The sequence below is a fragment of the Bos indicus x Bos taurus genome, chromosome 19, assembly GCF_003369695.1.
Source record: "Bos indicus x Bos taurus breed Angus x Brahman F1 hybrid chromosome 19, Bos_hybrid_MaternalHap_v2.0, whole genome shotgun sequence".
Taxonomy (NCBI): Eukaryota; Metazoa; Chordata; class Mammalia; order Artiodactyla; family Bovidae; genus Bos; species Bos indicus x Bos taurus.
Genome location: NC_040094.1, coordinates 63,487,145 through 63,511,819, shown reverse-complemented (window position 1 = coordinate 63,511,819; position 24,675 = coordinate 63,487,145). Strand labels below are relative to the sequence as shown.

The following is a 24,675-nucleotide window of genomic DNA, read 5'->3' as shown; positions in this document are numbered from 1 at the left end:
TCCCATGTGCCCCACACCCAGCTCCCCCTTTGTAACATCTTAGGTCATTTTGGTGCACTTGTTACAGTCAGCGGATCAGCAGGACGCCGTAATAAACCAGAGTCCATAGTTGGTTCCGTTTCCTTCACTTTTCCCTAGTGTCCTTCTTTTCCAGGATCTCATCCAGACGCCACGTTCTGTTTCCTCCGTAGGCTCCTCTGGGCTGTGGCAGTGTCTCAGACGCCCCTTCTGTCTCATGATCTTGGCAGTTGTGAGGAGGCCTGGTCAGGAATACTGCAGGGCACCCCGCCTCCTGTTCTTCTCACGATAAGATGGGGTTACAGGCTGACGCAGTAGGTCATGGAAGTAGACTGCTGCTCTCCGTATCACATCAGGGGCACACGCTACCTGTGGCCACCCCGTGAACGGTAGCCCTGGCCACCTGACTGCGTGTGTGTGCTGGGTTCTCCTCTGGCCGCCTGGCTGTGGGTGTGTTGGGCTCTCCCTGTCACTAGCCCTGGCTGCCTGGCTGCAGGTGTGTGCTGGGTTCTCCCGTGGCCGCCTGGCGCGGTGTGTGCTGGGTTCTCCCCTGGCCGCCTGGTTGCGGGTGTGTGCTGGGTTCTCCCCTGGCCACGGTGTGTGCTGGGTTCTCCCCTGGCCACCTGGCGCGGTGTATGCTGGGTTCTCCCCTGGCCGCCTGGTTGCGGGTGTGTGCTGGGTTCTCCCCTGGCCGTGGTGTGTGCTGGGTTCTCCCCTGGCCGCCTGGCGCGGTGTGTGCTGGGTTCTCCCCTGGCCGCCTGGCCGCGGTGTGTGCTGCGTTCTCCCCTGGCCGCGGTGTGTGCTGGGTTTTCCCCTGGCCGCCTGGCCACGGGTGTGTGCTGGGTTCTCCCTGTGACGGCGTCCTCCGGCCTTCCCACACTCTTGGGAAGACAGTTCCCATGAGGAGCCCATGCATGAGGGGTGCGGGGTGTACTCTCTGTACTCAAGGGAGGGGAATCTGTGAATTATTGGGAGTTTCTCTACAGGAAAGTCTGTCTCGTCTCCCTCGTTTGTTAATTTATTTAGTGTGGATATTATTTATGTTCTGGGTTATGATCCCGTATTCCTTCATTTTGTCACGTAAGTTGCTCTAGCTTCAGCCACTGGGAGATTCTCCAGGAGGCCCCGGGGCCCCTCTGGCCTCCCCCGCAATGTGGAGGACGTGGAGAACGGTGTTAGAGACCGGGGTCTGCTTTCAGGGGGTGCTCGTGACTGCGGGGGTGTCGTTTCTTTCCTGTCCTCTCACCAGACAAAGTGTTTGTGTGTACACAAGCCTGTGTGTCTAGGCACATCGATGAACCGTAGTGTATGTAACCAACTGCATCTGTGTTAAGCTAAACACACTCTCTTACTGGTGTCCGTAGCTCTAACCCTTTGCCACGTGAGTTAGTCTGGCCTTCTCCACTCGTCTGTAAATTCCCAGCCTGGCGGTGGGAGCGTGGCCTCCGCCCTCGTCCGTTCCCTTTCTGGGTGTTCAGTCTCAGTCCACAGGCATGGATGTGATCAGGGCTGTTAGTCCGTGTCCCCACAGGGCCAAGCCTGCCGACCGGAACGGAGCCTCAGGCTGTTAGTCCGTGTCCCCGCAGGACCGAGCCTGCAGACCAGGACGGGCACACGCGCGGCTCTGGTTGCCTCTGGTCTCGGGTGCCGCGAGTTCCAGACGCGCTCGGGTCCTCACCTCTCCTGCCACCCCTTCAGTGAGGTTTTTACATATTTGTGATGTAACGAGATCCTCTTTTCACAGCCTGTATTTGCTCCTGGGATCCCCGAACTACTAAATTATTTTTTAAGTTTGCATACAGCTCGCCCTCTGTGCTTTAAAACTCGGTGGGTTTTGACAAACGCATGTAGCCACGCGTGCCTTTACGGTTTCACGCGTAGCGTTTTCACTGTTTTGAGCTCACACGGGCTTCTCCCTGTTCCCCCTTGCCCCTCTCCCCAGGGTCTCTGCAGCCACCAATCACCTTGACTGTAAAACATCGTTTTTTGCAGTTTCTTTTCCAGAATATCATGTAATTGGAATCATACAGTATGTAGCCTTTTCAGACTGGCTCCTTTCATTAAAAATTATACATACATGGTTTCTTCGTGTCTTTTTATGGCTTTATAGCTCATTTCTTTTTATTGCTGAATAATATTCAATTATATGGATTAGCATTGTTTATCCACGTATCTATCGAAGGACATCTTGGTCGCATCTGCTTTTGGCAGCTATACACGTTTGCTGTTACAAACATTCACTTTCAAGTTTTTGCCTGGTCATAGTTTTCAAATCACTTATGACTCAACATTTCAGTACAGAATGTCCAACCAAAAGAAATGGGTGAATACGTGCACCATAAAACATGTGTGAAAACGTTCATAGCAGCATTATTGTTAACAGCTGAACACTGAAAACAACCAACCAGTCGATAAAATGGATGAATTATTTTAGGTGTATTCCACAACGGAATACTGAATATAGCACTGAAAATACTGCTATACCCCATGTCATGGATGACAGCTCTCACAGGCGCGGTATGCCTGACCCGAAAGGGTACATACTCTCTGAATTTATTTACAGAAAGTTCAGCAAAAGACAAAGGTTTTTGGTGATAGACATCAGAATAGTGGTTACCTTTTTGTGGAGGATGAGCAATAAGGCATCTGAGCAGTCCCCATGCTTTTATCTTGCACTGGCTCATGGCGTGGCTTCCCTGGTGGCTCAGTGGTGAAGAATCCGCTTGCAGTACAGGAGACACAGGTTTGATCCGTGGGTGCAGAAGATCCCCTGGAGAAGGAAATGGCAACCCACTCTTGTGTTCTTGCCTGGGAAATCCCACGGACATGGCAGGCTATAATCCATAGGGTCACGAGGGTTGGGCATGACTTAGTGACTAAAACATCACCAGCACTGGTTCATGGCTATTTTCAAGTAACAAATTATCAAAATATATGTTTAAGGTTTGTGCATCTTGTACATATATTTCAAGAAGAATTTTATGAAATAAAATATGGTGCTCCTTTTGCCATAGGAGTTGAACTTTGGACTGTATAAGTAGTTGCTGATTACTAATCCTTTCTAATTTTTGACTCCTAGAGGATTTCACACAGTTTGTATGTAAAATTCTAACATTTCTTATTCTATCGGTTATTTAACTGAAAGCCCATCAGATATTTGATAATTTCCTAGTACTTGCTGAAAATAATGTCTGTATTTCCTCACAAAATAATACCCTTTCACAACCTTCCTCTAAATTCCCAATTTTCCACTTCTCCTGGAGTATTCGACTTTGGACCTGAAGGATTGATGCTTTTTGCTGCTTCTCGTTTCCTGCCTACGGTGTTTTCGCAGTCACTCTGCTCCTCTGGGAGTTTGCTGGGAGCTGCTCCGCCCCCTTCCGTTTCCACAGCTACCACTCAGGCTCGGGCCATTGTTGCCCCATTCCGGGTCCTCCCGGCCGCCTGCTGGTCGCGCCCCCGCCGCTGACCTCTTGTTCCACGTCCCACCTGTGCCGGTTGTCTTGCTTCCCCGCGACCGAGACCTTGAGTTGCTAACCTCATGCCCATCGTAACTTCTGTCTACAAGCCATGTCCGTTCACAAACTCCAACCTCGTGTTCCGAGCGCCCCCTCTGAGGCCGCAGTGTGGGCAGCTATTCTTTGTGCCCAAGGTAATCTGTCTGTTCCTCTCTGACTCTGTAGTTAAAAAGCCTGGAATCCCCTTCCACCCTGTTTGTTACAGCCTGAAGAATATGACCCGGCGTCAGCCTCTGTGTGACTTGTGGCCCCATTTTGAGTTTCCACTGTTCTGTGTCCCCTCAGGTCTCTGTATTCATTAAAAAAAAAAAAAGATTATTTTGGCCAAATGTTGTTAAGGTATTTCATATATGTCTGTAGGGTTTCCCCAGACATAAGATTTAAGTTTCTTTTTGTTTATTGATATGTTTGCTTTATTTTGTCTAATTGTTAAGAAAATGCTTTTAAAAATAAATATAGTAAATACAAATAGTCAACTGAACAACTGTGATCATACATTTCGCTTCTTGAATCAGAGAGTCTGTGCCAGCGTATGTAGAAGTATCTGTTCGGTAAATGCAGCTCTTAGAACAGAAGCCGCGTTTCCAGTTCGTATGACACCTGGCCGCACAGCAGGGACACCTTTAATAGCGCCTTCGCACCAGAAACCAAGCAAGCTTCAGCAGCCAGGTGTTACGCAGGCGCTCAGCGTGTGGGGCTTCGTGTGAGAACCATCCCGTCTTCGTGTGAGAACCATCCCGTCTTCGTGTGAGACCTGCTTATTTTTCGCTCTGTTCCTTCTGCTGTGTCTTTCGTCCCTCTTTCCTGGTCTTTCCTTCGACTGACGGCCATCCTGCCTCTCCACCCTGAATCCTCTCGTCCCTTCCGGTGCTCGTCTCCCCTGGGCGACTGTTCTGTTGGGCACAGCCCCGGGGCTCTCTGAGCTTGTGCCGGCCTTCACAGACAGGGCCAAGCAGATTGTGTTGGCCCATTTTGGTCTGTTTATTTAGTATCTGTCTCCTGTGCGAACATATAGATTATTGGAATTAATTGCTAAGAGACTCTCAGGGTAAGTGAGTCTTTGACAATTTGATCTTTGTATGTTGGAATTAGGATGGACATTATACAGAAAATTTATTTCCAAAATCAGTTTGAGCCTGAAAAAATGAGCCGAATCATGTGGTAAAGGGAAGAACTAGAAAACTAGGGCCTGTTTTCTGTAGACTTGGTTTTTTTAGAGCTATTTTATTCACAGCAGAAATGAGGGGGAAGCTAGATTCCCATAAGCCCTGTCCCTTCTGCTGACAGGCAGAGCCCACCACCATGGACACCCCCACCAGAGTGCACCATCTCCCAGAGTCCATCTCTTACGTCAGAGTTGAGTCTCAGTGTTGTATGTTCTGTGGACTTGGGCAAGTGCATAATGCCACAGATTGACCTAACGTTAGTATTGGACGTAGTATTTCCACTGCCCTAAAAATCCTCCGTCTCCACCTACTCATCTTTCCCCTCACCCAGCCCCTGGCAGTGGTCTCCACAAAATCATGTCATTGGAGTCGTACAGTATACTTTTCCAGTTGGTTTCTTCTGCTTATTAACATGCCTGTAGGTCTCCTCTGTGCCTCTTCGTGGTCTGAGAGCTCATTTCCCCGTAGTGCTGAGCACTGTCCCGTCCTCACACGCACTACAGTTTATCCATCCGCCTCCTGAAGGGCGTCTGCATTGCTGTTTGCCAGCTGTGAGTACACAGCTGCTGTAAACATCTGTGTGCAGGTTTTCATGTGGACACAAATTTTAACTCATTTGGGCAAACACCCAGCAGCATGATTCCTGGACTGTATGAACAGAGTGTGTTTTCTTCCTGGGCTGTATGAAGAGAGTGTGTTTTCTTCCTGGACTGTATGAAGAGAGCGTATTTTCTTCCTGGATTGTATGAAGAGAGCGTGTTTTCTTCCTGGACTGTATGAAGAGAGCGTGTTTTCTTCCTGGGCTGTATGAAGAGAGCGTGTTTTCTAAGAGCCTGCAAACTGCCTTCCAAGCTGCATGTGCTACTTTCCTTCCTGCCGGCAGTTAGTGAGAGTTCCTGTTGCTCCAGACCCTCGTCAGCGTTTGCTGTCAGTGTTCTGATGGGTGCAGTCTCCTTGCTGTTTAATCTGCATTTCCATGATATATGGTGACGTGTGATAGGACATCCTCTCCTACGCTTATTCATCAGCTGTATATCTTCTCTGGTAGGGTGTCTAAGTCTTTAACCCATTTTTAAATTAGGTTTTTATTTTATTATTGTTGAATTGTAAGAGTTCTTTGTATATTTTGGATAACAGTCCTTCATCAGATGCGTCTTTTGCAAGTATTTCTCCCCATCTGTGGCTTATGTTCTGATTCTCTTACTACATACTGTCTTTTGTGGAATAGATAATTTTAATCTTAATAAAGTCCAATTTGTCAACTATTTCTTTAGTGCATTGTACCATGGATATTGTATCTAAAAACTCCTTGCCAACTTAAGATAATTTAGGCTTTCCCTATGTTATTTCCTGGGATTTTTGAGGTTTTGCATTTTGCATTGAGGTCCGTGATGTCTTGTAAGTTAGTTTGTAAGATCTGTGCTACACCCGTCTTTTTGCGTTGGTTATCCGGTTGTTCCATTGAGGTCTGTGATCTCTGAGTTAGTGTGTAAGATCTGCGCTAGACCCCTCTTTTTGCGTCGGTTGGTTTTTGCGTTAGTTGTCCGGTTGTCCCAGTGCCGTTGGTTGAAGATGCTGTCTTTGCTCCGTTGTACTGCTTTTGTTTCCTTGTCACAAGTCAGGCCGTGTTTATGGGGGGCTCTTTCTGGCCTCTCTGTTCTGTTCCGTTGATCTGGTTGTCTTTTCCTTTGACAGGCCGCAGTGCTTTGATTACTGTGTCTTATAGTAAGTCTTGAAGTGGCAGTGTCAGTCTTGCAACTTTGTTCTTCTCTTTCAATTTTGCATTGGGTATTTTGTGCCTTTTGTCTCATCTCACACGCTAGTAAAGTAATGCTCAAAATTCTCCAAGCCACGCTTCAGCAATATGTGAACCGTGAACTTCCTGATGTTCAAGCTGGTTTTAGAAAAGGCAGAGGAACCAGAGATCAAATTGCCAACATCTGCTGGATCATGGAAAAAGCAAGAGAGTTCCAGAAAAACATCTATTTCTGCTTTATTGACTATGCCAAAGCCTTTGACTGTGTGGATCACAATAAACTGTGGAAAATTCTGAAAGAGATGGGAATACCAGACCACCTGATCTGCCTCTGGAGAAATTTGTATGCAGGTCAGGAAGCAACAGTTAGAACTGGACATGGAATAACAGACTGGTTCCAAATAGGAAAAGGAGTTCGTCAAGGCTGTATATTGTCACCCTGCTTATTTAACTTCTATGCAGAGTACATCATGAGAAACCTGGACTGGAAGAAACACAAACTGGAATCAAGATTGCCGGGAGAAATGTCAAGAACCTCAGATACGCAGACGACACCACCCTTAGGGCAGAAAGTGAAGAGGAACTAAAAAGCCTCTTGATGAAAGTGAAAGTGGAGAGTGAAAAAGTTGGCTTAAAGCTCAACATTCAGAAAACGAAGATCATGGCATCGGTCCCAGCACTTCATGGCAAATAGATGGGGAAACAGTGTCAGACTTTATTTTTCTGGGCTCCAAAATCACTACAGATGGTGACTGCAGCCATGAAATTAAAAGACGCTTACTCCTTGGAAGGAAAGTTATGACCAACCTAGATAGCATATTCAAAAGTAGAGACATTACTTTGCCAACAAAGGTTCGTCTAGTCAAGGCTATGGTTTTTCCTGTGGTCATGTATGGATGTGAGAGTTGGACTGTGAAGAAGGCTGAGTGTCAAAGAATTGATGCTTTTGAACTGTGGTGTTGGAGAAGACTCTTGAGAGTCCCTTGGACTGCAAGGAGATCCAACCAGTCCATTCTGAAGGAGATCAGCCCTGGCATTTCTTTGGAAGGAGTGATGCTAAAGCTGAAACTCCAGTACTTTGGCCGCCTCATGAGAAGAGTTGACTCATTAGAAGAGACTCTGATGCTGGGCGGGATTGGGGGCAGGAGGAGAAGGGGACGACAGAGGATGAAATGGCTGGATGGCATCACTGACTCCATGGACGTGAGTCTCAGTGAACTCTGGGAGTTGGTGATGGACAGGGAGGCCTGGCGTGCTGCGATTCATGGGGTCGCAAAGAGTCGGACACGACTGAGTGACTGATCTGATCTGATCTGATTCATATCCATAAAATAATTTTCTGGGATTTTAATTGGTGTTGCATTAAATCTATAAATCAAGTTGGGAATAACCAACATTGCATTACTGAGTCTTCCTATCCATGAACATGGGCTATCTCTCCATTTATTTAGTTCTTTGATTTTTCTCATTCTTTCATCAGAGGTTTGTAATTTACCACATGTAGCTCTTGTACATATTTTATCATACTTTTTTGGGAGGGTGCTAATGTAAATAGTGGCCTTCTGGGTCACGCTCGTGGTAAAGAGCCCTCTTGCCAATGCGGTAGATGTAAGAGATGTGGGTTGAATCCCTGAGTCAGAAAGATCCCTGGAGAAGGAAATGGCAATCCACTCCAGTAATCTTGGCTAGAGAATCCCATGGACAGAGGAGCCCGACGGGCTATTGTCCATAGCGTTCCAAATAGTTGGACATGAGTGAAGCGACTTAGCATGCATGCACTTAAGCTTATATCCCCGGATCAGAATGGTGCTGTTTCAGTGAATGAATACCCGCTCATTGAACAAATGAGAGGCTAAAAGTGTACAAACATGTTAGCCTGTCTTTCATGGTAGAAAGCGCTCCTTTTTTTTTTTTTTTAAATAAAAGACAGTTAATTTAGAGGTTGGTTTGGTTTTTATTAGTATGGTTTATGGTACTTTTTTTTATATTCTTATCGCTAATCCCTTGCATTTTTCTTCAGGTTACTTAATGATGCAGAATTGTTATATTGTTATAAAGTCAGAGGCTTTCTTAACAATGAACTATTCTTTTAGAACCAGATGATCAAAGAACTGGAGTCCCGTGTCCAGCAGCTGACTGGAGAAGCGGAGAACAGTAATTTACAGAAACAGAAATTAATTCAAGAAAAACTGGAACTGGAGAGATGTTACCAGATAACATGTAATGAATTACAAGAAGTAAAGGCAAGGTATTGTCTGAGGTCAGACAACTCTCAGGTGTGGCTAAAAAAACTGACATTAACTCTGTAAGTTATTTGGTAAAATTAAAAACTTGTGCATTTAACCTTGGGAGGTTTCCAGTTTAAATGCTGCTGTTTGTTAAAATTTTTAAGTACCATTGAATATAAGAAGCATACTGTTTAAAAATACTTGATAAAAATGTGCTTACTTATTTGATGTATTGAAAGATAATGCATTTGGATTTGACTGGCTAAAAAATTCCATTTTCGAGGTTGATGATAAATGCATTGGAAGTGTATTTTATTCTTTGGTTGCTTTTAGGCGCAATACACTGCATAAAGAGAAAGACCATCTCGTCAGTGATTATGAGCAAAACCTGAAACTGTTACAAACCAAGTGTGATGCTGATGTCAACCTTCTGAAAAAGGAACATGCTCTTTCTGCTGCTAAGGTATTGTAGGAGCTGGAAGCTATAGCCAGCCAGAGTCGTTATTCCCTTCACTCAGCACAGAACCGGAAGTGCCCTGTGGAAGCCTACTATCTGGCGTGTAAAGGAGTCTCCTTTGCTTAATTTAATGCTGAATGTCTAATGTATAGCACAACGCAAATCCTTAATACATTAAAATCTGCTGTAAATCAACCCTTTTAATTAAACTGATTACTAGAGTTCAGTTGTTTTAATAAAACATTTTTGACTAACTGTACATTATTACTTGAGTAACTCAAATAACTCTATACATTGTTATGTTAATAGTTAATTAATTAAGTAATCAGTAATAGTGTTAATAATGTATAGAGCTAATAGTTTGAATATAACAATAGCAATTAATATTATTATTAATATTTTGTGATCTTGGTTATACATTAGTTTTCTTGCCCTCACATGTATATGAACCTACAGACTCCCTTAGGGCACCCACCCCCTTTTGTGTCAGATAACTGAAACTTTATGAAGAGAAAATCCTATAGCTGCGGTGCTTAAGTGGTCAATTACTTGATATTTCAAGAATTATTAGGTTGGTGCAAACATAATCATGGTTTCAGACTGAATTTTAAATTATTATAACGAAACTCAAACGCATCTTTACTGATCAAAATGGGAACCAAAAAGTGAAGTGAAGTCGCTCAGTCGTGTCTGACGCTTTGCGACCCCATGGACTGTAGCCCACCAGGCTCCTCCATCCATGGGATTCTCCAGGCAAGCATACTGGAGTGGGTTGCCATTTCCTTCTCCAGGGGATCTTTCTGACCCAGGGATTGAACCCAGGTCTCCCGCATTGCAGACAGACGCTTTAACCTCTGAGCCACCAGGGAAGCCTAGGAACCACTACAATCAACACATTTTTCCCAATGAGAAATAAGTTTGTTTACTCTTATTAAAATCAGTGCTTAAAGTCTCTAAAATCAAAGCATAAAAGCTTTAAAATCAAAGCATAACAGTCAGTGCTTTGGGGTTTGATGAGCTCTTAGAAAGATGTTCTGCCTCCTCCTGGCTGTGGAAGCGTTTTCCTGCAGAAAGTTGTGAAGATGCTTGAAGAAGTGGTCGTCGGTTGGCGGGAGGTGAGGTGAAAATGGCAGATGAGGGACGCTTCGTAGCCCAGTTCCTTCAGCTTCTGAAGCACTGGTTGTGCGATGCGGAGTCAGGCGTTGTCATGGAGAATCGGGCCCTTTCTGAGCAGTGCTGGCTGCAGGCGTGGCAGTTTTTGGTGCATCTCATCGATTTGCTGAGCATATTTCTCAGATGTAATGTTGCGCAGGGATTCAGGAAGCTGTAGTGTATCAAACCGGCAGCAGACCACGAAACATGACTGTTTTTTAGTGCAAGTTTGGCTGTGGGAAGTGCTTTGGAGCGTCTTCTCTGTCCAGCCACTGAGCTGGTCATCGCCAGTTGTATTAAAATCCACTTTTAATCACACATCACAATCTGATTGAGAAATGGTTCGTCATTGTTGCATAGAATAAGAGACGACACTTCAAAACGATGACCGTTTTGACTTGTGGTCCGCTCCCGAGGGACCCACTTACCGAGCTTTTCCACCTTTCCAGTTTGTTTCAAACACCAATGACCACAGAATGGTCTACCTCGGATTCTTTGGCAGCTTCTTACGTAGTAGTAAGAGGGTCAGCTTCGATGGTGGCTCTCGATTGTCGTCGTCAACGTCCGACGACCGGCTCTTTAATCTTCACGACTCTGTTTCCTCCGTAAGGCTTCCTGGGCCGCCGCTGCGCCGTCCGGCTTCCTGCAGCTCCTCGGCCACACGTGTTGCTGTCGGCGCAAGGGTCCCTGCTGCCTTATAACTCATTTTGAACTCAAATAAGAAAATCACTCGAATTTGCTTTATGTCTAACATCTTTTCTGTAGTTTAAAATAAATATAAAATAAACAGCAAGTAATAAGTCATTAGCAAAAAAAACCATAAAATGAAAAATGTGCATTAAAATGATGTATATAACATAACCATCACATTTATTTAGAATGTGTTCCAATATCAAATGGCAAATTACACCAATGCAAAAACTGCAATTACTTTTGTACCAACCTAATAGCTATTCCAGTGGATTTGGTTTTTAAACGAACATTTAAAAAGTTTTCTGTTTACTTATTCTTTTTATATCAGTATTTTCATAACTTTAAATACTGTGAATTTATATTTTCACTTTAAGGATTTTTTAACTTAAATTTTTGTAAAATTCATATTTATAGACAATTTTAATTCTAATTGAAACTTCAAGAAGAAAAACGGTAAATTTATTCAACTGGAAGTTTGTAGGATGATATAAAAATCAAAATTTCATTTTTTATTATTTTAGGCATCTGGTATGATTAAAGAGCTAGAACAGAACATCTGTCAATTAAAGCAACAATTACAGGAATCAGAACTTCAGAGAAAGCAGCAGCTCAAGGTGAGTCCTGTGCTTTTAAACAGAACAATGGCTAACAGTCACTGTCCTTTTCTGGGTGTAAACGTATAAGTGAGTGTCAGTTAAAAAGCTCAGAAACGCAGGTAACCGTTTCTGGTTGTTTTACTGCACTTATCATTTCTCATCTTACTTATTTTTACAAAAGTAAATGCTAATGTGATGAGTTAAGAAGAGCAATTTTAATTTGGACAATCTACTCTTATGAGATTAGTTTGAAAAATAAACCTTATTTAAATATACTATTATTTTAGAATAATGTCCTCTTTAAATTACTGCCCGCCATTCTTGATAGGCGCTCTCTCTTCCCTTTTCTCTTTCGCTCCTCTTGTTCATACATCTGTCTGGTGTTGGCTGCGCCCAGTGGACGCAGGGTCCTAGCTCCCTGACGGAGACGGAGCCGGGGCCACCTGCAGTGGGAGCGTGGCGTCCCGACACCAGACGGCCCGTGAATTTTAGACCCACTCTTTTTCTCCTTTGGTCAAAAAGTACCAAACCCTGATATGTGATATAACACATTATTTTCATATTGATTCATCCGATCATTTCTAAGTGGTCTCCTAACTCTGGGGGTCAGAAAGTGTCTCTCTCACTGTCACGTAAGTGCTTTTGAGAGTAGCAGCATCTTCAGTTAATGGACATTTTATGGCCTCCAGCAGAAAGCTATTCATGTCTCTGTGCTGTAGAAAACTGGACAGGCAGGGCTCACTTACTGGCAAAACCCAAATAAGTTTGTCATCAAAGAGATTGACTTGTTTCATTAGATTACTAATTTTATTGACCCTAGAAGAGATTTTAAGTATAATAAAGATAAATATGTATTATTCACAGGACCAAGAAAATAAGTTTCAAATGGAGAGAAGTCACTTAAAACGCACCTTTGAAAAAAAGGTAATATGTTTTGTGGGAAGCTATAAGCCACTTATATAGCAAATGAGGCAGTTAAGAGTCATGCTAATTTCTATAAACCCATGCGTTCTAGACTGTATTTCTAGGTTTACTTCAGTTAGCCAGTGATCAAATTTTGCTTCTTTATTCTTCATGTTTATAAACAGCTTCTTCAGTTTGATTCTTAATTATATTGACATTAAAATACCACTTCTGTGTTTTATTTAATGAGTGAAGAGTATTATTATGTTCACCTCTCATAATAACCCTTTGAAATTATATTTTGTTTTTACTAGTTTAAAAATATAATTGATGGGAGTTATTTTTTCCTGTTGTATCATATGTATAATAAAACTCTAAATAAATAATTAACCAAAGAATATGAAACAATGAAAGAATTGTCACTGCAACTGATTAGTAAAAACAAGTCGATTTGCAGTTATTTCGTGTCGTTTAGAGTAGTGACTGCTTCTACCGCGGCGTGCTGGGCTCCCTGTTGTCAGTGGTCAGTGGGTGTTCATGGCCACCCTGTCACACCTTCAGGGATCAAGGACAGAGTTCTGCAGGGTCTGTGGCTTTCAAACCTGCTTTGAATTTGTTGTTTGCTCTGTAACTGTAGGTGCGATAGCAGAGATTTTGTTGCTGCTTTGTAATTAGCAGCAATTACAATGGTAAGCTGTAGCATCCACCAAATTGGTCCGCTTGTAGAATACACACATAATGGAAAATGAGAAGAAGGTCACCCCCTCGGCTCTTAGCAGGTTGTGTGGCACAAAATCCTTAAAAGGCCGTGAAATCACGTCTGACGTGTGTGTGCCGTCCCCTCGGGTGTGTGCTGTGCGCCCTCCTGGGGAGCGGCCCCCTGGGCCCTGGGTGCAGGAGGGCTCGGGACAGGCCGCACAGCTTGCTCTCCAGGGCCTGGGGTTTCTTGTGACATGCACGGACCGAAGTATGTGCTCTTTAAAAGTGTAATAAGTTTTCCTATTGCTAAAAATTTCCCCCTGCGGTTTTAATACAGCTCAATGCAAGATATTGAATGTATTTCATGCCTACAAAATGATATCTGAGCAGGAGAAATACTGCTTTCCCTGAAATAAGGAATTTTTTTTTGGTTTCCACTTTAGAGCTTTGCAGCTTCATAAATATTAATATTTGACTTCCCCAACGAAGACCATGTATTATCATAAGCCTCACTGCCCACCATCTGAGGCATCCACACCCTTGGGTATACCTGTTAGTCCCTGTTGGTACTGTGGGCGGGTAACTGGCTCCTGATCCGTCAGGGACCCCTCCCTGGCCTCCTGCTCTGTTACCCAGCTGGCAGCCCTCCTCCTGGGAGATGCCGTCTGCACCCCTGTGGGCCCCGGGGCCCTGGTGCCCAGAGGAGGCCACTCAGTTCACAGCGTCCAGCTGGGGGCTGGGGGACACAGAGCTGGAAGACAGTCTCCTACCGCTGTTCTTTCTGGCTGTCCGGCCACCAAGTAAACTCAGGTTTCGGACCAGCCCCCTGCCTGGTGGACACACACAGGAAGCCGTGTTAAAGATAACTCCTCCCTGGCAGCCACCTCCCCGTCCTAGTCTGCTTCACTTCAGGGAGCAGACACAGTCGCGTAATCCGGCACCTTGGTGACCATAGACTTTCCCTGTCTGTGAGCGGTCAGGTGGCCTCGCTTTTAAGTAACATGAACTAGTTCAGCTCAGTTCAGTCGCTCAGTCGTGTCTGAGTCTTTGTGACCCCATGAATCGCCGCACGCCAGGCCTCCCTGTCCATCACCAACTCCCGGAGTTCACTCAAACTCATGTCCATCGAGTCAGTGATGCCATCCAGCCATCTCATCCTCTGTCGTCTCCTTCTCCTCCTGCCCCCAATCCCTCCCAGCATCAGGGTCTTTTCCAATGAGTGTGTGTTTAAAATAACACCTTCTGTAAAGAAAAAGAAGCGTATTTGTTCACACTGCATACGTTCTAACAGTATTTGTATTGAAAGAGAATGTTGCTCAGCATGTTGCTTTTTGTTTTACACTTAATTCCATAATCTGCCCCTTTAAATTGACATCTGTTCTTCCTTCTGTATTAAACCTGTGACCTCAGTCCTTGAAGGTCTGCTGCCTCGTGCCCCCTCAGGGAATACCCTCTCTGACTCCTCTGAGGGCTGACACCAACCTCACCTCGCTCCGGGCTCTGTAACCCGAGAGCAGAGAGCGGTGCACAGGGTGTTTTGCTGTTAGGCGGTGTTACAGGTGTGCGCATTGAGTAACTGTCCTGCAAACCCAAGTTCTGAGTTATCTGTTCAGGAGGAGGAAATGCCATCTGAGTGACGTCGTTTCCTCCTGCCGATAAGAAGGCAGCGTTAGAGGCCAGCGTGCTGTGAGGTCAGAGGAGCAGCAGACGCCCCCTGGTTTAAGCCCACACATTATCTCATGGTCTTTATTGATCTCTGGTGGCTGTTGCCTGCTCCTAAGATCTCTGAACATCAAACAAATAATAGGTAGTAAAACTAAATGTCATTGTTTGATGAAGTGTCCTAATCTGTTAAATCAGGAAATGGTTAGGCTAAATGATTTTACGAGCGAGGAAACACCTGCCTCCTACAAATAACCTGCTACGTGTTTTCCAAACAGGCGCGTCCGAGAGTTAAAAGATGGTGCTGTTTACTGAAAGAAGTTCACGAGACAGATGTTAAGCATGTTTGTCCTGAAGTGTGCTGGAACTGAAGTGTCTGCTTATAACTGTTGAAATGTCTACTTATAACCATGACACATTGTCACTGTGTTGCCATGAGGTCTGATGGAGTTCAGAATTATTAGGAATGGTGCTTAGCATGTATGTAATTCTTTTAATTCGGTTAAAATAATGTAAAATTTACATAGTTTTACATATATTGTGGAGTGTTTTCCAACGACTATTGGCCTGGTTTTCTTTAGGAGGTAAGGTGTCTTGAGTGAAGCTTTTCAAAAAATGAAATTGCGCAGTGAAATGACCTATAGAAATCGTGGAGCCCACAGTGCTGAGTCTGCCCCAGTGAGAGGCAGAGGTGGCCAGGTGGTCAGGGAGTGCGGTGGGGCATCCAGGGGCCACCGGTGAACCTCCGTGGCTCCGCGCTCTTTGTGCCTTGATGTCTCCCGCCATGCATCTGTTTCCTTACGTGCAGCAAGTCTCTTTCTGTTTACACGAGCACGCCTTTTTTGATACCTTAAACTCTTACGGTGCAAGGGAGTGAAACCTCCATTTAGTAGACGTGCAGTAAATGTGCTTCCAGCTCCTTAAGCCGGTGTTTGTAGAACACTCCCATGTTGGAGAATATGTGCTGTATCTTGACTGTCTGGTTTGTGTTTTCATTGTTTAAATGATTGAAACTCGTCTTTGGTGTTCACCGTGTACAGGAGGGAAAGGACCGCAAGCGGCGGTTCTGAGGCATGCTCCCCGCTGCCAGTGGGGCCCTCGGAGGAGAGGCTGGCAGTCGCGTGGCCCCCTATCTAGAACATAGGCAGAAACCGGCAGCCTAGCCCCTAGAGCCCGTGGGCACTCGGTGCAAACATATTCAGTGGGGAGCAGACACACCCAGACCGGCAGGCCCTGTCCTCTCGCGTGGCCCCGCGTTGGCTGGGCGCTGGGCCGTGAAAGCGAACGAGGAGCCCCGGCCCAAAAGCCTGCGCGTTGGCACAGGCTCTGGCCCTCCCACCCAGTCGTCCCGCTGCTGCCTTCGAGTGCTGCTCTTGGTTTAGAAGCCGTGAGTGGGTCGCGGTGCTGGCGTGGCGCCGCCCGTCGGGAGTGGCAGCCACACCTGGCGGAGGCACCGCTGCCTCTCCCGCGGTGGACGGCGCTGACGCACTCGCGACTCCGCGGAGCGCGATGCAGGCTTCTCCGGGAAGGAGGCCCTTCGGGAGCGGGGGTCCCGGACGTGTGGTGCTTGTGGGGAGAAGCGGTGTCAGAGGGAAGGGGAGGTGAGGCGGTGGTGGGGCCGACTTCACCGTGGTCAAGTCACCCCGCACGGCGCTGCGCAGGGGCTTTCCCGCCTGCCGTGGAGACCTTCCTCTCTACGCCGGCTTCTTTCGGTTCCCAAGCAGCTGATTTGGTCTGTCTGTCTACCTTCTATCTGTCTGCCTGCCTGTCTGTCTGCCTATCTACCTACCTCCCTACCCACCTATTTCACTAAAACGCCGAGGGGAAAAATGAAAGAGAATTATAATAGGAAAAAGCCAAAGAAGAAGGATTTTTGAGTTAAATAGGCTTCTGTCCAGATGAATAAATAGCTGAATATAGGTATTTTTGAGGAGTTTTGACTCAGTGTCTGAAAAAGTCTGTGACTGTGTGTGTGACTGTGTGTGTGATTGTGTGGTGGTGTATGGTTGTGTGTGTGTGGTTGTGTGTGTGGCTGTGTGTGCGTGTTGATCTCAGTCCTCTCCTGTCTCTCATGCCCCGACTTGTACATCCAGCCTCACCTGGGTGGCCGGCAGGAGAGTGCCCGGTGTCCCCACTGGTGAGTGACCTCGGGCTGGGCTCTGCACCCCAGGTGGCTCCCGTGAGGACCCTCCAGCCTTAGCAGGGCTCCCTTCCCTATTTTAGGTCCCTGCACTGCGTCCATGCTGGGGCCCACACTGGTGTGCACATCTGCACGTGCTCACAAAGAGCTTTCGGTGCAGAGGTGCTCACGTGGCCGCCGCCTCCTGGCTGCCAGCCATCTGTCAAAGGACACCACACTAGGAGAGCAGTGCTCCTGGGGGACTTCCCAGACTCAGAGGGTGGCTGTGCAGATCATTCTGGAAGCAGACGGCTTGTTCATCATAACCTGTGTGTTTGGGGAATGTGTGTGTGTGCGCTTAGTTGCTCAGTCGTGTCCGACTCTTTGTGACCCCGTGGACTGTACCCCACCAGGCTCCTCTGTCCAAGGGATTCTCCTGGCAAGAATACTGCAGCGGGTAGCCATTCCCTTCTCCAGGGGATCCTCCTGACCCAGGGATTGAACCCAGGACTCCTGCCTTGCAGGCGGATGCTGTACCATCTGAGTCACCAGGGAAGCCAAATAGAGACATTATTTTTTGTATTCTCCTGTATCTCATTACATTACTTTCCTTTGGTTAATGTGGAATGTTAAAAAATTTCAGAAGTTCCCTTTTTGAATTTTTTTTTTATTTTATTTTATTTTTAAACTTTATATAATTGTATTAGTTTTGCCAAATATCAAAATGAATCCACCACAGGTACATATCAGTTTATTTTACAGGGATTCCACATGCAGGCACATTTAAACAATGATTACCTTTGACCAGAAAGTTATTATCAGGAGAATAGTATTAAAATAATTTCATGGTAAATGATTATGGTTAACCAAGCCTCTATCTTGAAAAATCTAAATTTTCTATTAATTTTATTAATATTAGTAATTTATTAATAAATAATAATTTATTAATATTAAATCTAATTTTATATTAAGAATGGATTTAAGATTACTGTTTCATTGTATTTTTCCTTTGAGGAAACTTGATTTGTCTTTTAGTAAATTTTATGTCTTTGTCATGGCAGATTCACGACTTACAGAGTGAACTTGATAAGGAAAAAGAAGATGCTCAAAAGAAAATCCATAAATTTGAGGAAGCTTTGAAGTGAGTAAAATTGTAATATATTTAATTCAAAAAAAATACTCTAAACTGTGAGCCAAATTAAGTGACTAAAACCCAAGCATTATTATTTTTATCATAACCTTGCTGTGGTTTAGGTTGAGTCCATTTTCCATCATGAATCTCTATTTTCAGAATTTTATTACTAGCCGATAAATTTTGTTTTTTTGTGTTTTTTTAAAGGAAAAAAATCAATTCAGCTGTTTTTAAGTGATAGGAATGTAAGAAAGAGAGCTTAGGGGTTTCAGATGCTTTCCTCCTCTTAAATGAAAACAGATTAAAAGTAACAATAACAACAATAAGATTTAGATCTTAGGACATTCAGAAGTTCCTCTGTAGATTTTTTTGGAGGAATTTGGGTAATGATATATTTCAGTTGTTATATTTAAAAATGGACTATTATACAGGCATTGTTTAGCAAAGGTTTTTTTTTTTATGATACCTAAGCATACACATTAAAGTATTTATATATATTTATATATTATATTTGTCTTTTCCAATCATCTACTAAGTTGACTAGGCCTTACTTATCACTAGATACTATCCTGTAGTTTTTAGCTGGAAAATACTGATGTATTCAACACATGTTGCGTTCTCACGGTGTTTCAGACAGCGTGTATAATTCCTTCCTGTGTTGTAGTCCAGTTGGGAGGATGTTCAAGCCCTTGGGCAGGTACAGTGCAGAGCCTTGAGTGAAGAGGACTTTCTTGGAAGAAAGGTCAGGAGGGCACTTGGCCCAAGAAACTGACTTAGACAGAGAGCTTGCTCGGGCGCAGTGTGTCTAGCTGACTCCCAGGGACTCAGCAAGTTCCATTTTCTGAGCTTTGCCAAATGTCCAAAGAGGAACAATTTAGAGAAAGGCCAAAAAGAATGTCTAGGGTCACAGAGGGTGTCAGGTTCTCCCTGGGAGGGTCGCACGGCCGTCGCCTGCCTGTTGGTGCAGCGAGCCGTGTGCTGGGCCTCACAGGGTGCCAGTGTCTCTTCTGTACCCGGACCCCACGTCCCCACGTGGGAGTCAGACGAGCTCAGAGGAGAGCTGTGACATTCATCACGCATTGTCAGATAACCATGCTTCTGTGCCAACTTGAATGTCAGCACAGCGAGGGCATCTTGCTTGTGGACGAGATGTCCTCCCTTATCCCTCCTTAATTGATTGTTTTCCTCCTCAAAATGTTGAGTCACAACCTTCTTTATTCAAGGCTCCATGTGTTCCTTTCTGTTTTGTTCTACTTTGTCTCTCCTGTGACTTCTTTACACTTTTTCTATTAGTTTGTTGATGTGCATTTATTTTATATCCATAAAGGAAGAGATGATTCCTTCAAGTAACAGTAAATCAACAAATATTTTTTTATTACCTACAATGTCTATATTTTGTAGTATGTGAAAAGAAATGGAAGGTTTAGAAGCTATAGCTCAAGACACAGCCCTGTTCTTAACAATTTTCTAGTCTGGCAAGGGCATTTGAGGGCCGTAGCATTGTTAAGTATCAAGTTGTTGACATAAGTGCAATAGTGTGATCTTTTCATTTTCACTGTGAAAAAATCCGGAAGTCGCCATAGTTTCAATAGACGACATAATCTATTTAAGGCTTCAAGGTGTTAACCAAAACGCGAAGTTTTACTTGGAGTTAAAGAAAGCTAGTTTAGATTGTTAATAATGTTCCTTGTGGATCTGTGTCTTCCATTCCCCTTGTAGAAGATGTCTTTACTTCCACTAAATGTGTGTGTGACCTCAATGGGAGTAATCTGATCTGAAGTAGGAGAGTAGTTTATTGTGGGGTTTGCACGTCAGAGCAAACAGCACAACCTGGCTATTTCCCTGAAGGAGAATATTCTGGGGGCAACTGCTGCTGCTTTTCTGTCCAAGAATAGTGTTAGACCCAGTGGGTCCAGAGACAGCTGCATTTTTCTAGAAGAGAGGTGTATGATATGGAAATTTGTCATGATTATTAACAATTTTTTCCATAATATAAATATACACAAAGGTGAAAAATCTGATCTTTAGAATGTGGTGGCATCCATCCATCCATCCATCCATCCATTCTTTCACTCAGTAGAGTTGCTTTCCTCTGTGCATGCTGAATGTACAGAAGAGGCTGTCAGAGTTGGAGACAACATGGGAATTAATAGGCTCCTGGAAGCATGGTGCATGTGTTCAACTCAGTCTCGGGTTCGGAGCTCAGGCGACACTTCAGCCTCCGTGGGAGTGAAGAGCGGCCCTGATTTGGAGCTGGCACCTACTGTAAATGCAGCTCCGAAAGCTGATTGGCCTGCTTGTCCGTGGTTTTCAGAAAAGAAAGTTTAAATTTACTCTCCTACTACCTACAACTTTTATTCAACGCATATCCTAAACATTTTTTTTGCTTTCTATTTCATTTTTGATGCAGAAAATATTTTATAGCCCCTTGTAACTAAAAAGTATCTGAAACTATAAATGGTATGAGTTGTATGTGTTCATTTTTCAAAGATAAATAATTAAACCAAATGAGAAACTAAGTTATGAATGGAAAATTACCATAGGTAACAAAATAATTGGTGTAACTCTTCAAAAGACTAACACAAAGTATGCTTTTGAAAATTTTTTTGGAGGAGTTAACAGCTGTGAACAACACATGTAGGTATCAGTACGTGTACCACATTTTGTTTCTAAGTTTTGGGTGCTGTAGAAATAACAGAGCGCTGTTCTGAGACCTCGTATCAATTGACTGTCCTAAAGCAGTCTGTGAAGCCTCCGAAGCCATCTTCTTGGCTGATAGCTTTTGCAGAGTCCTCTGTGGCAGTAAAATGCAGAACTGCTTCAAACAGGTTTATTCTGACCCATTCTAACTTTTTTTGTGTTGTCGGTTGTAAACATAAGTATTTCTACTCTGACACTAATATATCTCAACTTTCAGATTTTTAGTGCTGAAAGCGAGTGGTGGTGATTTCACCAGAACACATGACGTAGGGCCTCAGATGCTGTGGTTGTGAACGGCCCTACGGGAAGCAAGCCCTTATTCAACTGAAGCACTGTTTCCATCTGTCAGTGCCGCGTGCAGGGTACTGCACGTTGGCGCCCACAGAGCACGGGGGGCTTTCACAGAGACCCTGGGGGATTGTCGGTGTGGTTTCCCCGCTTAGCTTAACAGGAGACATTCCTGACCTGCTTTTCACAGCAGTGTGAAATAGGTATTTTGCCTCCTCCTGAGCAATGCATTGCTGGGATTCCTGCGTTGTTTGTAAAAGTAGAAATTTTGTAATAGGGGGAAACGCAGTGTTTCTGTCGCTATTTCAGGAGTTAGGGGAAGAATTATAGGCAATCCAGAAGCAGTCTGCTTGACCCTCTGAGTCCACGACGTCCTTGCAGAGCGCGGCCGCCCGAGGGCCCCTGCCGCTTGCTGCTCACCTGGCTCCCTTTGCGGCTTCCCGTTGACAGGATGCTCACAGTGCGCCGTGCTCCTCTTTGAGGGGTTTTTTCCTCTCTTCATGTATGCAGAATGAAAATCAGTGTTTTCTTCCAGAGGCTGACCCAGTAGAATGTCTTTAAAGCTATTCAGCTCTTCCTTTTGGAGAAAATCTGTCTTAGGGATTTAAATACAAAATGTTATTTTCATCCTGGGGTTTCTATCTAGAATTTTTTTTTTTTTTAGCATGTTACTGATATTTTGTAAGGCTGATTCCACTTACATAATGGTGAAGGCAGGAAAATAAATGAGTGATTTTTTTTTTTAGAGGTTACTTCAGCAAGTGAATATTTCCTGTGTTTATAATATAGAGATACAGTGAACTTACTACAAGAAACAGCAAATAAAATATCTGTATTTCTAAAACAGACTGAAATGGCTTACAGTATAAATAGAAATTAACATATGATTGAAATTAAAGTGTAATGTAAGCATATAAAGTCGGATGGGTATGCAATGAGATGAAATTGTTTCTGGATTGAAATTCCAAATCCACCTTGACCGGAACTGTTTCAGGTGGTTTGGGGAGGCACTCGAGCTTCGTGTAAGAGTGTGGGCTCCGGCTCCAGCTCTCGTGGGTCCAGGCTCCAGCTCAGGCTACCAGCCTGTGATGCCGGGCCTGGGGCTCCATCTGTGTGCTCAGTCTTTACCTCCGTCACGTGACCTTCCTCCTGAGGCTGTGAAGAGGCTTGGGACAGTTCCTGCAGGGCACCTCCAGCAGTGTCTGCTGTGTGTGTCAGCTCTTACACTTTCTCTCTCTCTATCTTATGCAGGGGACAGACAAGTTCGTCAGAAGAGGTGATCTTACCCTGGCACGTTTTTTTTTTTAACAGCTTTCAGATCAGATCAAATCAGATCAGTCGCTCAGTCGTGTCCAACTCTTTGCGACCCCATGAATCGCAGCACGCCAGGCCTCCCTGTCCAACACCAACTCCCGGAGTTCACTCAGACTCACGTCCATCGAGTCAGTGATGCCATCCAGCCATCTCATCCTGTGTCGTCCCCTTCTCCTCCTGCCCCCAATCCCTCCCAGCATCAGAGTCTTTTCCAATGAGTCAACTCTTCGCATGAGGTGGCCAAAGTACTGGAGTTTCAGCTTTAGCATCATTCCTTCCAACAGCTTTATTGAAGTCTAATTCTCATCCCATAGAATTTGCTTAGTTTCACCATATAGCTCACTGACATTTAGAAATTCAGAGTTGTGCAGCGATCACTATAGTTCAGTTTTAGAAGATTCTCATCATCCCCAGAAGACTCCTCATGGCACCAAATTTTAGAAGGATAATATCATGATTGACTTTTTTTTTCCTGACCAAACAGAATAAATAATAAGGTACAAGATCTTCCATACGTTATTTTGCAGAAAATGCTAACTGGCCACTTCTCATTATGACCCTCAGTAAAAGCTGACATCACAGTGTTAAGATGTGCTTTTGCATTTTGTGGAGACCTGAGGGTGTAGCCCAATATGTTCCTTCCAGGTTAATGGTCTGACCTTTTACCTTTGATACGAGGTTGCATTTAGAAAGCAGATTCTGTGTGTGTGTGTGTGTGTGTGTGTGTGTGTGTGTGTGTGTGTGTGTAAATGCACTGAAAGCAACCTGGGAATGCATATGTACTTGAGTGTTTGGGTTGATGTTCATGTTTTCCTCTTTATGTTTCAGTATAGTTTGAATCTTTGCCGATGAGACTATAGTATGGTACTTTGGTAGCTTAAAACAACGGTAAAGACAAAAGAAACCAGTGAAGATTTTTGAAGGAAGAATTATAAACATTAATGATGGTTATCCTTAATTGTTGAGAATATGGGATTTAAAAATTTTCTCTACATTTTGCATTTTCTAAAATCAGCATGTCCAGAAACTCCTCAGAGTCTTGAGGACTTTCAGCTTGCTGCAAATCCCTCAGTCAGCATGGGATAGGGCAGGCTGTGAACACAGTCTCTGGAAATACATGAGCTCTAAGTATCTGGGCCTCTTGATGAAGGTGATAGAGGAGAGTGAAAAGGCTGGCTTAAAACTCAACATTCAAAAAACTAAGGTCATGGCATCCAGTCCCATTACTTCATGGCAAATGGAAACAGTGACATTTATTTTTTGGGGCTCCAAAATCTCTGCAGATGGTGACTGCAGCCATGAAATTAAAAGATGCTTGCTCATTGGAAGAAAAGCTATGACCAACCTAGACAGCATATTAAAAAGCAGAGGCACACTTTTCCAACAAAGGTCCGTATAGTCAAAGCTGTGGTTTTTCCAGTGGTCATGTATGGATGTGTGAGTTGGACCATGAAGAAGACTGAATGCCGAACAATTGATGCTTTTGAACTGTGGTGTTGGAGAAGACTCTTGAGAGTCCCTTGGACTGCAAGGAGATCCAACCAGTGAATCCTAAAGGAAATCCACCCTGAATATTCATTGGAAGGACTGATCCTGAAGCTGAAGCTCCAATACTTCGGACACCTGATGCGAAGAACTGTCTCATTTGAAAAGACCCTGATGCTGGGAAGGATTGAGGGCGCGAGAAGAAGGAGACGATAGAGGATGAGATGGTTGGATGACATCACTGACTCAATAGACATGAGTTTGAGTAAGCTCTGGGAGATGGTGAAGGACAGGGAGGCTTGGTGTGCTGCAGTCCGTGGGGTCACGAAGAGTCAAACCTGACTGAGTGACTGAACAACAACAAGTAGTGTCTCGGGGTTTCGACTGGAAAAACCTTTTGTGTCTTTCTTATAATAAATGGACAGATGATAAGGTTGATAGTCTATTTTTTATTTTTTAGAGTGGAAGGACACCCTGCCACAGAATTTTAGGAGTGGTTATTCGGAGGCCAATAGAATACAGACTAGGAAATACAGCTTTCTAATAAGTGTCAAATTAGGATATTTTTAATGAAAGTATGAGATATTTTCCATGAAAGATGATATTACATTTTAGATATGCTCTAAGTTTTCTTCCTGTGACAGTTCACAGGTGACTCATTGTTTCACTTTGCGCTTTTCTTTTGTCAGTCTTTCTTGTAAACTTGCCTCTGGTTGTAGCTCACATATTGTGATTCTTAGTGTCAGAGCAGGTGACTGTGCAGTGGTTATCAGTCCCAAGAGAGTAAGG

At 44.3% G+C, this 24,675-nt stretch overlaps 1 protein-coding gene across 11 annotated transcripts in view; it reads left to right on the top strand.

Annotated features, from left to right (window-relative positions):
• CEP112 (centrosomal protein 112) overlaps positions 1–24,675 on the top strand; it is a 339,838-nt gene that overhangs the window by 76,568 nt on the left and 238,595 nt on the right. For 9 of the 11 annotated variants that reach the window (XR_003506951.1, XM_027519224.1, XM_027519226.1 and 6 more), the window contains 5 exons: positions 8,552–8,718; positions 9,020–9,149; positions 11,510–11,602; positions 12,449–12,508; positions 18,029–18,108. Coding sequence is in view for 10 of the 11 variants with exons in the window: in XM_027519224.1 (XP_027375025.1) it covers positions 8,552–8,718; positions 9,020–9,149; positions 11,510–11,602; positions 12,449–12,508; positions 18,029–18,108 (530 nt within the window). In the remaining variant the exon portion in view is untranslated. The remainder of the gene's footprint in view (positions 1–8,551; positions 8,719–9,019; positions 9,150–11,509; positions 11,603–12,448; positions 12,509–18,028; positions 18,109–24,675) is intronic. The other 2 variants (XM_027519222.1, XM_027519223.1) reach the window with 2 other exon arrangements.